This window comes from Corvus kubaryi, unplaced genomic scaffold, assembly GCF_017639235.1.
Source record: "Corvus kubaryi isolate FWS band 111438036 unplaced genomic scaffold, C.kubaryi_AGA036_p1.0 37232, whole genome shotgun sequence".
Lineage (NCBI taxonomy): Eukaryota > Metazoa > Chordata > Aves > Passeriformes > Corvidae > Corvus > Corvus kubaryi.
In genome coordinates, this window is record NW_024581066.1 from 3,685,967 (window position 1) to 3,702,489 (window position 16,523).

The following is a 16,523-nucleotide window of genomic DNA, read 5'->3' on the forward strand; positions in this document are numbered from 1 at the left end:
GTGAATGAAAGGGATGTTTAAAGATGCAGAGGGAATCGTTGACAAGTGATGATGGAAGACTCCTGATGTGTGATATTGTATATTGTATTGGACTGGTGTTCTCTCTTTAATGCCAACACACACGAACCTTTTAACATGGACCTAAATAAGCACTCTGTCCTTCATATGTGCTGTCCTTCAAAACTTCAGTGTCATTAAGTACTTGAGTCTTGGTGGTCAGACTCTTAGGTAGTTAGATGGAAAGGACATTGTGTAAATAATGTCGTAATTGGAATGAATTTTTTGGGTTTTTTCTGAGTTCTACTGTAATTACGAAAGATGTTTTAGGAGAAGACAACACTCATAACATGCTTCAAAGCATCAGGCATTTAGAGCTCTGTTTTAGAGATTGGAGATTATGCTACTCATGTTTTTAATTAATTAATTACTTACTTTTGTTTCATTAGTTGTAATTTTCAGTAGCATTTTTTTTTCGGTTGATTTGAATTACTTGATCTTTCCAGAAAGACTTTGGGCACCTTCAAATGTGATGGAGATGAATAAGTACTTGTAAAACTTTGAGGCTTTTATCACCTTGAAAGTTGCTTCTGCTGTTTCCATGAATGAGACAGTCACATATAAATACAGAAAAAGAAACAGGATCTCCCAGTTGGGAAACCCTACAAAAGTGATAATTTACACTATTCCTACATGGCAAATGCTGTTGCTGAATTTTGCTGGCAAAAAAAAGCAACGCAAGACTGAATTTAGTCCCTGTTATCACTTGGTTGGTTGGGCTTTGTTGCGTCAGGTCTCTTTGAGCTGCTCTGCAGTGAACCTTTGCTTTTATCCACTGGTTGTCTGTCTTACAGTATCAGTATCAAGTACAGACTGCATTCACATTGTGTGATAACAGTTGGTCCAGCTGGCAATGCTTTGTTAATGCTGACATTTAAGTTACTAGTGTTTCTGTAAAATGATCGCTGGAAAAATTCAGTTTCTGCTACCTTCCCATAACATCCTGCCCTCTATTACGTACCCATCCAGGAAACTTCTATGCACTGAAGTTTGATGTACAAATCTATCAGCACAATTCTGATGTCTTTGTCTGTGATCTTCCTTAATAGAGCTATAACTCTCAATCTAAATTCAATTACATACAGTCTTGGTCCAAAGTTTCCCTTGCTAAGTTCTTTTAGATTCACAGATGATACCATGCATTGTTCTCTATTTAAACATGAAAAGATCATGTTGTCATTTCTAGATTTGACTTGTCAATGTAACAACATGTTTTTGAAGTAGGAGTATTCCTTTCTCCCTGCGCTTTGTTGTATTTTTCAGAATGTCAGTTGTCGTTGCATTCTCTAACAGCCAGGAAGGTAAAGTATCTTTCTGCTGTAATTGCAGCATATTTAAGTTTATGATTTAAAGATATATCTGAAGCTTTTTAACCTTGAGATCTGGAGTGGCAGATGCCATAAATCAAATTTGCTTGCTTTTGATTTGTACTTTCTGATGGTATAGCAGATTCTGACATGTTCTCATTAACCTTTTCCAAAGAGTTAAAATTGTACAAGTGCATAATGTATATTTTATCACAATTTAATCTGAGGTCTTTTCCTGATATTAAGAAACAGCTCATGCCTGTTTCTCCATGGGCTGATGGTTAGAGATGTAGCAAGTAGCAGTCCCAGGTCATTCATGGATCTGGTGTCTCTGCTCACCCGTGAAGAATAAGAATTGCTTAGAAGTGACTAATATTCTTAAAGGCTGTGCTGAGTTTTATGTAGATTAGTGTGTGCCTGTATGATTTGTCCCTTGTTTCTTAAAGTTTCGTTAATTTTCCTCTTAATGAGGCTTTGGTTTTTTGGTTGGGTTTGGGTGATTTTTGTGGAGGAGGGGTTTATAGGGGTTTTGGTTTTGATTTTTTTTTTTTTTTTAATCTGTGCAATGCTATTTTAGGCACAGAAGGTTAATAAAGTTTCTAAAACAGTACCACTGTTGAGAGTTCAACCTGTGAGCTGTTGAGAGCTCAACCTATAGAGTGGAGTAAAGGTTGAACAAGGTTTAGGAGCTGTTTTTTTAAACTAAATGTTAGCTTTTGCTAATAAAGAAGTTGAAATGTGTTTTCAAAATGTTAGCCAAATTCTTGCTTAACAAGTACGAATTTACATTTATTGATCTTATTTAACATCAACGCATAATGCCAAATGGCATGCCTGTTTAAATTAGGCTGAAATTAGCTTAGCCAGCCTATGACTGAGTGATTGCCAATGGCATATTTAGAAGATACCCACCAGTATCATGTTCTTTTGTCTTGAGATTATCTGAAACAGTGTTTTGTTTCTGTAAGTTCTAGTAATAGCTTGTTTATGCATTACATATAAATGTATGAAATTTTATAAATGCTGAAGCCACATATTGATGGCACACTGCAGGATGAAATCTGACAACATCCATCATCGCTTTGTTTTACTTCTGTAGATCTGAAGTCAACCAGCTTAGTCAGGAAAAAGAGTATCTTCATGGCAGATTGGAGAAGATGCAGAAACGGAATGATGAATTGGACCAACAGTGTATCCAGCATGGGAGAATGCATGAGAGAATGAAGTCAAGGTAGGAGGTCCTGTTAATCTGTCAGTGTGTGATATGCTCAACTGTAACAGTTGTGTTGTTAATAAACATAAAAATGACGCTAGGTTATGTGAAAGTAATATTCTTTCCTTATGAAATGACCACTCCTTCCCCCTCCCCAACCGTTCTGTCAAGTTGGGTTTTTTTTAACATCTTTTGCTTGTGCCATTTTGGATAAATAAAAGGAAAGCTTGAACAACACAGTCTTCCAAAGAATTTAAGGCTAGTACATATGTGTGTGGGCTGCTTCGGCTGTTCTCTGCTCTAACTTGTATGAATAGTCTTACCATATTAAAAAAAAAAAAAGGGAGGGGGGAGCTGGGGAGGAAGTAGGGAGGAGGTTATTCGGTGATGTGAATGTAGAGTACAGATGTGGGTTCCATTATGCTATGGAATAGTTGTAATTTTTGGGGTTTACCGTCATTTAACCGGGATAAACAGACAAATCTTGTTGAAAATCATAGTAACCAGAGAAATACTGACAGTTTCCAGGCACCACTAGCCTTTCAGAGAAGCAGTGACTTCCTCAGGAGGAGCTGGGAGCAGCTGCAGCAAGCCTAATATGAAATATTTCCACCCATATCAATTGACTGTTCTGGCCAGAGTATCCAGACTGATAATGGCTTGTGCTGTGATATGGATTAGACATCCTCAAAGATCACTGTGGAGTATTTTCCTTTTAGTTCCAGAAAGTTCGTCTATGCTCTCTTGTTCTGTTTTCCACTCCACACTAAGTGTAACAAGCACTGGAAGGAGCTTTAGTATGCTTGTGGAGGTAGAGGATGAAGGAAAGAGGAGGCTGAGAGGCAACTCTCCAAATCCAATCATCCAGGCTACCTCTTGTTGGTAGTCAAAGGCAAAATGCACTTTAACTTTATTTGGACTAGACAGCCCTTACTGGGAAAAATTGTTTGCTTTTTTTGATCATTGACCACCTGAGTATTAAAGCAGCCAGTCCTGTATGCTGATTTCTTTAAAGTTATTTACATTTTAGGGGATTTTTTTCACTGCCATCTCTTTATTCTGTCTATATAAGCTTCTTTGTTGCAAGTACTTCATGTGTTCATTTCAGTCATCCAGAACCGCTGCTTTCCTCTTCCCTTTCAGATTTCTGTCTGTGCTTCATCCTGTTCTTCTGTAACCTTGGATTGTCATCATCATTTATAGCTCAGAGAACAAAGAAATTCAAAAATCTGCAACTGCGTCCTGAATCTGTGTAACCACATAATCTTTCCATTTATCTCACCTCCCTTTTGATTCCTTTAGTTGTGGTAGATTCTTACCATATGTAGGACTGAGGATTCAAGGTTACTTTCACGTGAAAATTTTTTTCACCCTCTTTTTCCTCCAAGCTGCTCTTCTGTAGAATTATGAGTATCTAGTAGAATTTAAGAGTCCTTTGTAAGTTTTTAGGATAACCTTTCCTCTATCAGAACCAAATAAAATAGATTTACTGGAAAATGTTGCTCATTCTTTGCTGCAGCAGCAATGATTATGCACTAGAAAAGACTGAAAGCATTAATCCAGAACACAAAAGTGGTTTGAAAGCAGAGTGGTCATGCTGCAGGCAATGCCTTACCTTCTGCTGCTGTTTTGCCGACAACAGAGAGAGAAAACAGGGCAGTAATAGCATTTGTCTTTTTTAATATTTTAGAGTATGTAAGTATGGCAGAGATAATCAGGTGTGTTTGAAACATGAACATTATACTTTCCCAGCATTTTAAGAGGTGGCTCTTTTAACATATTTTTAATTGTCATATTACACTCTATTAATTTAAAATCCAACTAATAAGTGACATGACTGATATTCTAAACGGCTTTTAAAAATCGGTGTAATCTAATTTTAATTTCCATGTGAACACTGTAGTAGATTTTCAGGATTAATTCCCAAATGCTATAAATTGCTTATGAAGTTTACAAATCTAGGTGAAAAAAAAGCAAAACGAGTAACTACCACAACAAATAAATCTCCCAGTTCCTTATATTTATGTTGAAAGATTTCCACTAAATAAAAATAGTAATTTTTCTCTTCTGATTTTAAAAATAGAGATCTGACTATGCTATTTAGTAAAAGCAGAACAACAAATAACAATAATGTATTTTGCCTCAGATTTTCATCCATCACTTAGGTATTAATAAGCGCAGCAAAATACTGTTAACGATGGTTACTTCTTAACACGTTTGTTTCTCCTTTGTATGTAGCTACAAATAGCAGTGGTCTTGCTGCAACACAGTCCCACAAAGTGCATTCTGACCTAATTTTCTGGCTGCTGTTATTCTGGATCTTCAGAAAATTTCTTGTGTCAAAATGATTTTGGCTAAACTTGGGACCTAACATTTGCATTTGAGTAATGAGGTATTGTGATATTTGTTTGAGAAGAAATCTCCGTCAATATGTGTTTTCTCCAGGGACAGTACGACAGTCCCTGATACAACTGTTTTGTGGAAGAAGCAAGATCAAGTTGATCAGTCAGAATTTCTTTTGTAGCAAAAGTGTGTTGGCAATCATAATAGTCGCACTCCTGAAAGTGAACAAGATAAGTCTTTTACTGCCATTCCTGTCTCTGTATGAATACATGCTGCAAATAAATACAGTCCAAAATTAAATAAGCAAGTTTATAAAAAGAGATTACTTTAGTTGCCGTCATTAAACAGGATATAGAATCAGCCTTTTCAGTGTAATGGAAGTATCCAGCCCTTTCAGTGTGTTTTTACTCAGTGAAATATGACATTAAAAGAAGTAGATGTCCGTCTTAAATGATGCAGTTGTCGCATGCTACTGAGGCAAACTTGAATCAACAGATGTATAGTTTGCAGGAGTAAGGTGACACGTTAAGAGTCCAGTGGAGTTGGTCATTATGTGTGACTTCATGGATATGAATCTTGCAGAAATAAGTTCTTATCTGTTACGTGGCAGAGTCCATTTTTATAAATTTGCAACCTCAAAGCAAACTGTATAAATCTAAATTCTTCAGATTCCCATTATGTACATTTGTGTTCATAGTAGAAATTAGCAGATAGAAGAAAGTACAAAATTTCTTATAAGGCAGCTGTAAAGGTAGAAACTAGCCAAGAATAAAAAGAATATAAAGCAAAATTAAAGGTTTCTATGTTTTTGGGGTTTTTTCAGTGTTTCACTCTACATAATTTGAATAGATTCCAGATGAAGGAAAATTCAGAGCCAAATGAATTGGGTAACTGTATGCATAAAGTTGGTTCATTATTTCCTTAATATGTTTTCAAACTGAATTCCCAGGTATGCATTTTCACGTCTGTAGTTAGACCAGTTCTGTAAATGCAGATCCACTTTCTCACTAACTCTTTTCCAATTTGAAGAGTAAGAAGAAAAAGACAAGAACCTGCCTGGATCTATTAATGTTTGAACATACTTATGAATAAGCATTATTTGCCCAAGGTGCCATGGGTCAGGATTTCATCAAGCTATTTAAACTTTCGCTGAACTTAGTTAACAACTCTTGTAGTTACAAGGTTCAATTATGGCTTCACTTTTCTGCATCTGTTCTTCTTGTAAAACAAGCATTTGATTGTAAGTCAGCTGTTTAGAGGATTGCTTCTGTGGACAGCCAGTGTCTAAAATGGGAAGCATTTAATTAAATATATCTTAGCTCTTTCCTGTGTACGTTTCCAGTTGAAGGCCCAGGTGATGTGTGGAAATACAGCAAACATGGAATAGTATCTTCAAGTGGGAGAAGAAAATCCTAGGCAATTTCTTTATTTTTTTGAAGATGAGCCAGACATGCCTTTACTTTTTATCAAGCAGTTAAAGAAAAAAAAGGCATTTGGCCAGTAGTTTGTATGAAATAGAAGACTCTTTTAAAATCTTCTTAATAAAATATAAATTTAGAAGCTTCTAATGAGTTTCTTTCCAAACATTTTTCCGAAGTTCAGCATATGGAATTTGGGGCTATGAATTTACGCTCAGGTTTTATGGTTACAGTTAATATTACTGTAATTTTTGCTGTAATGCATGTGATCACTGTCCAATCTGTATAACATTAACAAGAATAATACATTTTTTGCAAATTTGTATGGGGCTTTATGTTGTGGTAGCTTTTTGGAGGTGACACTGTTAGACGTATTTCAACTGCATTTTTGCTAGCTAAAGTTAAAAAGAAGAGCCTACAGGACTGGCAGTTTGGGGCAGATGTGTGTCTATTCCTTAGGCATCAGTGGTTGTAAGTTAACTATAAAAATGTTACAACCATCTGTGTAACAAGACGGCAGAGATCTGCTCTCGCCTGTTACTATAAATAAGAAGGAGATTTGTTTGACTTCATAGACATTGGATTTATAAAGACTCTATGTGTCAAATTGTAACTACGTGCCATGTTGCTGAGATATGTCTGCAGCCAACTACCTGGGGTGTCTTCCCCTTCAGACATTCTAGTGTAGTGCAGCAACTGTGCAGAAATGTCTGTATAGCACAACATGTGACAAATTATATTTGTTTTCTACCTATGGCAAAATGTATGGTTCTTATGGATAAGCTAATCTGGAAGTGTAGCTATAATGAATCTTTAAATGGACCACTCAAAGAGTGAAAATGTGATACTCAGTTTGACAGGGATTTTAAAGGCTTTTTTCCACCATTAAATTCTTTTTTTGTTGTTGTTACTAAGTGATAGTGTATGCAAGATCATGTGTGCGTGAGAGAACACATATCTACAAGAATTTAGACATATAGAGAGAAAACACCAGCATTTTCAAATAACTGAAATGTAAAATCACAATAGCTGGTTTGCTGTCACTATTACACTTCTGAATAGAGATTTTGGATTTCTTGGAAAATCTTCAGTAGAACAACTAATGAAAATTATTTCTTGATAACTGGAGCAATCAGGATGCATTTGAAATTTCACATTTTCTGCCCAAAGCTCTAGGGGTTTTTTGTGTGTATGTGTGTTTACAAGAAGTAATGATGGATGGAAGAACTTAGGTTATGTCACTACCTAAAAGACCTTTGTTTTTTTCCAGTCCAGTTCATTCTCAGTTGAATACTTTATCTTCCTTATTCTACTGATAGATTAGTGTATTTTTTTAAGTGACGGTGAGGCAATTGTTCCTATATTTTTATTAGACTAATCATCTGTTTTGCAATGCAATTATGGAATAAAAATGCACTGTATTGTGGCTTTTTAGTTTAAAATACATCCATTCTTAAATTGAAAAGAGAGATTAACATACGTAGTGTCTATAGAACCCTTGATACTAAAGATACAAAGATATTCACATTGTCTCAATGTGTAAAGAGCAGTCTGCTGCACTTTTTCCTGAGCATCATTACTCATGCCCACATAATCTTTGGCATGGTTTTGCTGTAACAGGATGGCTGTAGCAATTGGAGATACATAATTGTTTGTGCAGCCCTTCATACAAGGAGTTTGTAAAAAGCTTTGTGGTCGCTGTGTGTCAGCACTGCAGTTCAGAGAGATAAGACTCTCAGCTCTGTCCAGTACTTGGGGTTATCACTATTACTTAATATTTGTATTACTATTTAATAGACTCATATTTTAGATTGAGAAATGCATACTCCAGAGAACTACTATTAGGAAATACTGAATAGAGAATGTGTCTACACATACACACAAATATATGCTGCAAATCCTGTTGGGGTCTGAAAGTGTATTTGGCTTTTGTTTAATGTTGGGGTATTTCCACACAGTTCGAATTCTCTGGAATAGAAATTGGATGTCCAGAATCTCTCCCTCCCTCTTCTTCTGCAGTTCATCATTTGTCTATTTATTACATATCTTTTAAACTACTTTTTCCCTTTCTCAGTTTAAATAGATATCTATATATAGTGTGGTATAAATACATCTATTATTCATGCTTTTGTATGTGTAATATTCCCATTCAAAATGGTTAATAAATTATATGTTTATAAGACCCCAAACACTGTTTTAAAAGATTTATTCCCCAATTACCTAAACAGTAAACATACAAAGCAAAAATTTTCTTAGTTGTTAGAAAAATTGAAAAAGTATACAAAGAGTGAAATACAAGATTTTCATAAAATGCTGCAAAATAGTGTGCAAATAAGTTCTCAGGCTTAAGAAGCAAATAAGAAGCAGAGGGGAATATCCTACCCAGTTTCCGGAGAGATATTTAGGGAAATTAATAATGTTCTTTAAGATGTATTCTAGGTCACGGAGTACTGTGTTCGTCTGTTTCCAAGTGTGTGTATCTAAAATATATTTACCTCTATATATAGTTTATATACATATATATTTCTTGGAGAATGTATTGAGATCCTCTGTATAAAACATTAGGCTTCACCGTTCCAATTTTGGCAACTGTTTCCACTGATCTTCTCATTGGGATCCTTCTTATTTTTGGTCTGAATTAATTTCTGTTTGGTTTGTACCTACTTGTCTTTGAGCCAAAACTGGGACACGTAGTTCTTCAAAAGAATCTGCACTGGTAATGCAAATAATTGTAGACAATGAATGTATCTATTCAGTCCTACTTCTGATTGTAAGTAAAGCCTTCCTCCTTTGTTCATCTTTTTGCAGTAAGCTCTTCATCACCTTGGTGTTCCAATTGTTGATTTTTTTTGGATGTGGGCAAGCAAGACTGTCTTGGGTCTTGGATGGGGACATTTGAATGTATTTGTATATATGGAATTGATATATTTGCTAGAAATTCGTTGACCGATGGATCCTACAGTCATATTTGTCTTTTTGACAACTGCACTAAGAAGTGCATCCAGGACCTTTTTCTCCCAAGTAAATTCAAGTTTTCTGCAGAGACTTTTGCTATGAACTGAGAATGCATTGAGTATATAGTGTAAGACTTCCATCCCGTGTCTGCTGTTTCAATCTTCTGAGTCATCTATTTCTTTCTGTGCAGTATCCCAGATTTTCTCAAAGCTGATAACATCTCTTAAATTTATCAGCCCACTCCTCCTTTTTTGTGCTGAGTCATAATTCAAAATATTCAAAAATCTGTTTAAATGTGAAGAAATTCTCTTAGAATTCTTCTTCCCTGTCAATTGTTCCTGTTGGCTGTGCTCTTTGTTTTAGTCAGTCACTTGTCTACAACTTAGTTAACAATTGCTGATGGGCATGATATTTAATGTTTTGTTGAAGTTAATGTCAGTAAGATTTATTGCATTTCCTTTACCAAAAAATGAGCTGTCAAAGAGTTTAGGGTTCATGTGACCAAATTTGCTTGATCTAGCTTATGTTTCAGTTTCTCATGTTCCATTTACCTCTTTACACCCTTATATATTCCTTTCATTTCTGAATTAGTTGCAGCCTTTTTTTGCATTTGAGGTCATGTTAATGGGCTGATAATTATCTGAATTACCTTCTTTGAGGATTAGTTAATGCTGCACTTGATTTAATTGCATAACAATACAGTCAGTATGAAGAAGAAGGTGTAGAGGGGAAGTCAGTGTCTATGTTCACTTTGCACATCAAGTCTGCTGGCCACGGCAATTTCATTGTTTTAGAAACTGGAAGATAATACCTGGGAGAGTCATATTGGTCCATGTCTCAAAGAAAAGCTAGGTGGGAAAACAGGTTTGCTTGTTCCTGTGTTCAACAGCTACCAACTCTCTGACTAGCACCCCCTCTGCTAAGAGTCTGGTAATTGTCCACTTCTGAGAATATCTTCTACTCTACTGCTTTAATGTATTCTGCCTTCTCCAAAACAGAAAGGGGGATAGTTCATATTCATGCCATCATGAACTGAGTCAAAGCCTACAGCTCACTAATAGTAAGCTTGTGTTCTTGTCTACCAGGAATGTAAAAAGCCCTGAAATATGTGTGATATAAAACAGCACAACATAAGGTTCCAGGCTGTTCTTGTTACTTTCTGTTGTCAGCACAGTTGCTGGTTTTCAAATTTAAATGTTAATTTAGCATTAACGAAGCATTCTTGATTCCTCTAAAATGGAGGTGGATAAAGGTGATGTCTTTGACAGCTCAGCCCAGACTCTCCTTGATTCGGCAAGATCTAGAAACTCTTGTCGCTATGCAGATCATAACTGACACTGAAAAAGATGTGCATAATTGGACAGAAGTGCACCCGTTGTTTTCCAGGGAAACCCCATTTTATTCTCCTACATTTGCTACACACCTGCAAGAGTTTTAATTTTGGATAGGGGTTGCTTCTGGTGGTGATACATGATTGTTTTAATCCACCAATTTATCCCTTCATGACCACCTTATCTTCTTTGAAACACTTTGCCTTCAGTGCATGGTAGAAGCAGCTCTGGTCCAAGGTAGTAGTTACGGACCAGTCTTCCTCAGCGTTTCCCCCAGAGATATGAAATACAAAGTGAACAAGCTGGGTCAACATACTCCTTTGCTTCCTTGTGCATAAAAACATAGTTGTTTAATGGCAAGAGAGAGCACCAAAAAGCATGTTGGTCTTGTTCATTCAAGTTACCTAGAGTTTCTTTAAGTTACCTGCTCAAATGTACCCAGCACTAAAGAATAAAGGTTTACCTTCCCGAAAGGGTAATAGCCTTTCCAATGTAGTATAAACTCTGGAGGACAGCCCTAGCTGTTCATGTTCCTCCCAAAACATTTAACAATCTTGTTGAACAAAATTGTTGAAGTCCCTGACTGTTACACTCACCTTCTTTTCTTTCTTCTGTATCATTTTCCATCTGCATTTTCAAAGTTCATTTTCCTGTACTGTATTTCTGTGATATCCTTGTGATGTGTCAGAAAAATTATAAAAACACAAGTGAGGAAACCCACCCAAGTCCTTTTCAAATAGCCCATGTGAGACTACCACTATGCAGTAGTTAAGCAGCAAATACCTAATTGGGATATTCGACAGTAATTGGGATCTTGCTATTAAGCTTTCAATGAACTCACAATTATAGTAAAATCTAACTATTAACCCATTTGGCAAAATGCTTTAAGCAGTAGCAAATTTCCTTCCAGTTTTGATCTCTGTGTATGATTCTGAGATTTTTCAGACAAAGGCTATTTAAAACCCTCCATTCCCATAGAGTTCAGAACTGAAAATGAAGACAGATAAGTAACATTTAAAGAGCTTTGCAAGTGTGTCATGAAAATTTACCAGCTCTGTAACAAAATCTATGCACCTGCCTACTTTCAAGGTTATTGTAAGAGAAGGAGACACAAACTAATGATAATTTATGTTTTAATATAGTAAGTGATGGAGTTTTGCAAGGTTATTGGAAGACTGCTTTTTCCCAGTAACTTCAGTGTTTTGATTGCTTCTGCAGGATCCAATACTGTTCCTGTGGAAGTTGATCTAACTGTGGATGCTCTTTATTTTCCATACATAGATCTAACCTGTTCTTAAATCTCTTTAGCCTTTGTTTCTTAAATCTGTTTAGCCTTGATGTGTCTTGTGCCACTAGTTCCATGCCAGTGTTGCTCTTGAAGGTGGGGTATTTTCTCATCATGCTCTTTGTTTTCCATCTTTCAAACCAGTAAGTGTTTAGTTTATGCGTTACGAGATCAGTGTTTTTGTCAGCTGAAACACAGATAGAACTTTATTTTGCCTATTCCTTGTCTAACTTAAACTTCCAGAACTCCAGTCATATTCATTATCAGTTTCTGAGTGCGCTCTAAAAAAATTGCCATCCTGAAAAAATGAAATGCTAAAAAATAACTGTTTATTAAGCCTTGTGATGGTGCTAATTGGTAGTAGTCAAATAGTAAAAGGCATTGGGCTAGTTTCTAGAAATGTGGTCTTAAATGTGAAATCCTTCAACTGCTAATGGCAAGAGTTTTAGTGAAATAGAGATTATGGAAGTGTCTATAAGGAAGGATAGTGTGATAAGACCTACTTAGCATCTGTATTTCTAGGGTACTCAAGACAGTGTTGTGTGTGCTTCTCAGCAGGGCTTCTCAGTTTGGTTCTGGAATAAAGTAGTGATGATGGAAAATATGAAAGAAATGGAAAAAGATAATAAGATTATTCTGTGTTCAAGTTGTTCTTTGTGAACTGTAAAGTCAAGTATGGAGAGGAAGAAAAGGGAAAGTAGTTTTAAAATTTTTTTAAAGTTCTTTTTAACCTCAGAGAGCCAGATGCCACCTTTAATTATACACATGGAAAGATATCCTTGTCCCAAATATATCTCATTACTTGGGGCCTGATCCTGAATGGTCTTTAGAATTCTGATTTGATTCAATTCAAGGTTGCTAAATAGTTTCAGGTCTCCAGTTTCAAAATGTTGTCTCAGTGGCACGGCTGAAATGACAGTAAATTTTTCTCAGCTTATTTAAAGCGATGTAATTTTTTTGAGTGCTGCACTAGCACTTCCCACACTGCCAGGGATATAGCCTTAGTTTTAGCTATGTGACTTGCATGTAGTCAAAAAAGTTTTTGGGGGTTTTCGGGTTGTTTTGTTTGGCTTTTTTCCCTATTGCTTGGATCATTTGAGTGCCTGACCTTTTATATTCATATTAAAAATATATATATGTATATATATATATATATATACAATTTCAGAACTAAAAAAAGCTCATCTGTAAATTGATACCAAACATAGACAATTGCACAGAATAAATGTTTGGGAGCATGTGACTTAAAAGCACTTTAACTTTTACCATTGTGAAGGCTGCTACAATCTTCTGTGCCTTGCTACGCATGTGTTAGATGATACAAATACTTGTGCTTCTCATAAGTTTTATGAATAAAATGCACAGACAAGCTGAGCAGAGGCATATGTGTCTTTGGGAAAGGACTTTCATAGGCTGGGCAGAAATGGAGTTTCTTCATCGACTTTCTGTAATGTTAACCCATGTTAATAAAATCCACAGGAAATGTGTCTAGCATTTTGTCCTTTTAAAATTTCCATTTTTGATAGCAAGAAGACACTCCAGGCAGTGCATTTCTGAGGGATTATTACATTTCTCGGGTGGCTGAAGTCACTCACCCTTCAGCCTTGTGCCTTGCAACACACCCGAGGCAAGCAATAACCCCCAGCAAGGCACTGCCTGTCTTATCTTATTGCTTAATTATTATACCTATTTAATGGTGCTTAGAACATTGTCAGCTGTTGAGAAAAGTTAATTATCACTAGTCAAATGAAAAACACTTTTTTGGCTGCCTTACGGATACACATTTTACTGGTACCTTGATACATAATGAAGCCTGATAGCAAAACTTTTGCTTGTCTCTTCTTCAAGCCACAGCTGTTTCCCTGCTAAATTCATCCCATCTGTCTCCCCTTCCGTAAGGCTGTAGGCAGTATAGCATAAGTACAGAAGCAGTTCAGTGCTATTTTGGATAAACATAGCTGAAATTTGAATCTTTGCCATTTGCAATGCACACATTTTGTTTTACTGCTGTAAAGAGAGCTGTCAAAATAAAAACTACATGGATAATTTACTGAAATGCAGTCAAATAAAGGGATGATCAAAGGGAAAAAATGAAGATATAATATAGGGTCACTCTTACGATCATGTGTATTCCAAACAATTTAATTGTTGACCTCTTGACATTGCTGGGTGCAGAGGAATTGGTAGTGAATAACAAAAGTAGAAGCCACTGAATTAGAATAGGACTTGAAGTCCAAACTTCATGTCAGAAAGGGTAATCGTAGCAGGCAATTATTTGTGATACTGCCCTGTTGAACTCTCTGACCAAGGTAGAGTTTTTTGCTCATTTTGTAAGGAATTGGTAATTATGTGAGATAATACAGCTTGGAAATCAAATCCATCATTTCTATATGTGACGCTGTCTCTGAAAATAAAAGGACACCATAACGATCACAATGAGGCAACAGTCATTACACCTCTTACTCTTTGCAGTTGTGATTGACATGGAAAAATATATATTAAAGCTGAGTGCAGTCATCTTCATTGAGTTTATTGTTCTAAAATGGACTGATGGTCAGTTATCCAAGGATCATGTTTGAAATTCCAGGTTTCCTGGAAGAGAAGATCCAAGTGACAGTGAGATCTGCTTAACTCAGATAAAATGAGTACAGTGCAATCTACAATATTTAAGAGTCTTTCAGGCAAAACCCTTTTGAAAAAATCCTGTATTCTACTGAAGTGTTAGAAGTCCTATGGCACCTGTAGTAGGAGAAGGGCTTTGACCACTACTTCTTGGACATATTTTCCTTTCACTGTGTTACTGTGTTCTGTGTGGTCTAATTCAGAGAAAGATTATGAGTGGTAAATGCTCATAAGTCTGTTGTAGGAGAACCTTGGAAGCACTTTCTAGGTTAGCCCTGATATGTATTTGGGATCATTACATGTTCCGTGGAAGTTAGGTCTTGAAGGCTTGTGCTTCCAAATCTGTATTGCCTTAGGCAAAGGTGAGCAATGCCATGTTTGTCCTGACCTAGAAGATGCTCTTGTTGACAAAGAAAGAAGCAGATGATGAACTTAATGGTAGTGGACAATGAAATTATCTCAATATAAAATTGACCTAAATGTTATGAGCATAAAGTTCCTTTGGGGAAAAGCACTTTGTGGAATTCACTACTGAAATACTGATTTCAGTGTTTTGTATTGAGATAGAGAAAGGGGGAAAAAAGGATGTTAAGTCACTAGCTTCTGTATTTACAGAACAGTTTTTAAGCTGTATCAAAAGAAACAAAGTCTTTTGTGTTGTTACTAAGAAAGGTACTGCTACATGAAAAGCTCACACAGTGGCTTTCATGTAAATATATGTAAAATCAATAGTCTGTGGCGAGAATCAAGACAGCATTACTCCTCCATATTAACAGGAAGAATTTCTCTATCTTTATAGATGCTAAATTGAAATGTTCAAAGACTTCAAAATAATATTTTTAGTTTTGTTCCATAATATGAACATAAATAATGGTGTTATATCTGTGAGACTGAGTGTTGTTAGTTCGTCCTCCTGTAACTAATCCAGGAGCTGGTAACACACCTACTGCACCAGAACTAGTGCCCTGATGTATCAGTTTAAATGAAGAAGGGCTCCATTATTTTTTAATGGAAGCCCAGTTCTTCAAGGACTCCATCAAATCTAAAGGCCCCTCACCCTCTGACTGAAAAATTAGTTGTACTGACTTCTCTGAGGTCACCAAAGTATTGCAGTAAATATCCAGCTACTAGGTCTTAGAACAACTACTTTTATGGTAAATATATTGTGATAATTCTTTTAAGTCCTATTAATGTCTGAGCTGGTATTTTGAAAATAATGCCTATGGCTTGGTCATCCAGTTTTTTTAACACACGTTTGATGGAACATGTGCTTTTACCAACATAGTGTTTCAAGAAACTTCAGCTATTTTTTTCTTGCTCTCCAAGAAGAGCGCTTTACTTTTGTGCTTACATGTTGGAAATGGTCAGTTCCTCTTAGAATCATTTAGGTAGCTGCTGTAAGTTGAAGTGGGAGGCCTGTACCCTTGTGCATAACAATTTTGACAGATTCACTGCATTTTTTCCAAACATGATTTCAAAACTGCAAGTAGATGAAAAAATGTAGGTAGTTACAAAGAGTTTTACCCTCTTAGAGGGTTGCACAGTTGAGATTTGGGGATGGAGAAGTGAACATCAAGAGCAAAACAAGTTATAGCAACTGTCTTTGCAATGTGCAAAGTATTAAGAAAGTTGTCAATATTATGCTTTTCTCATATTTAATAAATTAAATTTTTGCATTCCAGAGTACCTTGCCATAAGGATGTGCATTTGTTAAAGATGTGATCAAAATCTCAAGATTAATGTGAATTCCTGTTGATCCTTCATCTAAAGTGTTGAGTGTTCCCCCACTGTTGGGACTTTTTACGGTGATCTGGATCTAATAAGGGGACATTTTTCAAACCTAGAACTTAAATACTTACTTGGTTTTTCTCTGCCCATCATCTTTTTACTTACATCCAGGATTTTTTTTCTGCCTATGAGTTTTTAGATGAGACAGAAGGCCTTATATTTCCACTCATTCCTTCTGCAGGTTAGTGAAAGGACAAAAGGAAA

General features: G+C 36.1%; 1 protein-coding gene across 5 annotated transcripts in view; it reads left to right on the plus strand.

Moving 5' to 3' along the window:
• The window catches only part of SDCCAG8 (SHH signaling and ciliogenesis regulator SDCCAG8), a 108,998-nt gene that overhangs the window by 66,823 nt on the left and 25,652 nt on the right, over positions 1 to 16,523 (plus strand). For all 5 annotated transcript variants that reach the window (XR_006015212.1, XM_042023008.1, XM_042023009.1 and 2 more), the window contains one exon: positions 2,464 to 2,595. Coding sequence is in view for 4 of the 5 variants with exons in the window: in XM_042023008.1 (XP_041878942.1) it covers positions 2,464 to 2,595 (132 nt within the window). In the remaining variant the exon portion in view is untranslated. The remainder of the gene's footprint in view (positions 1 to 2,463; positions 2,596 to 16,523) is intronic.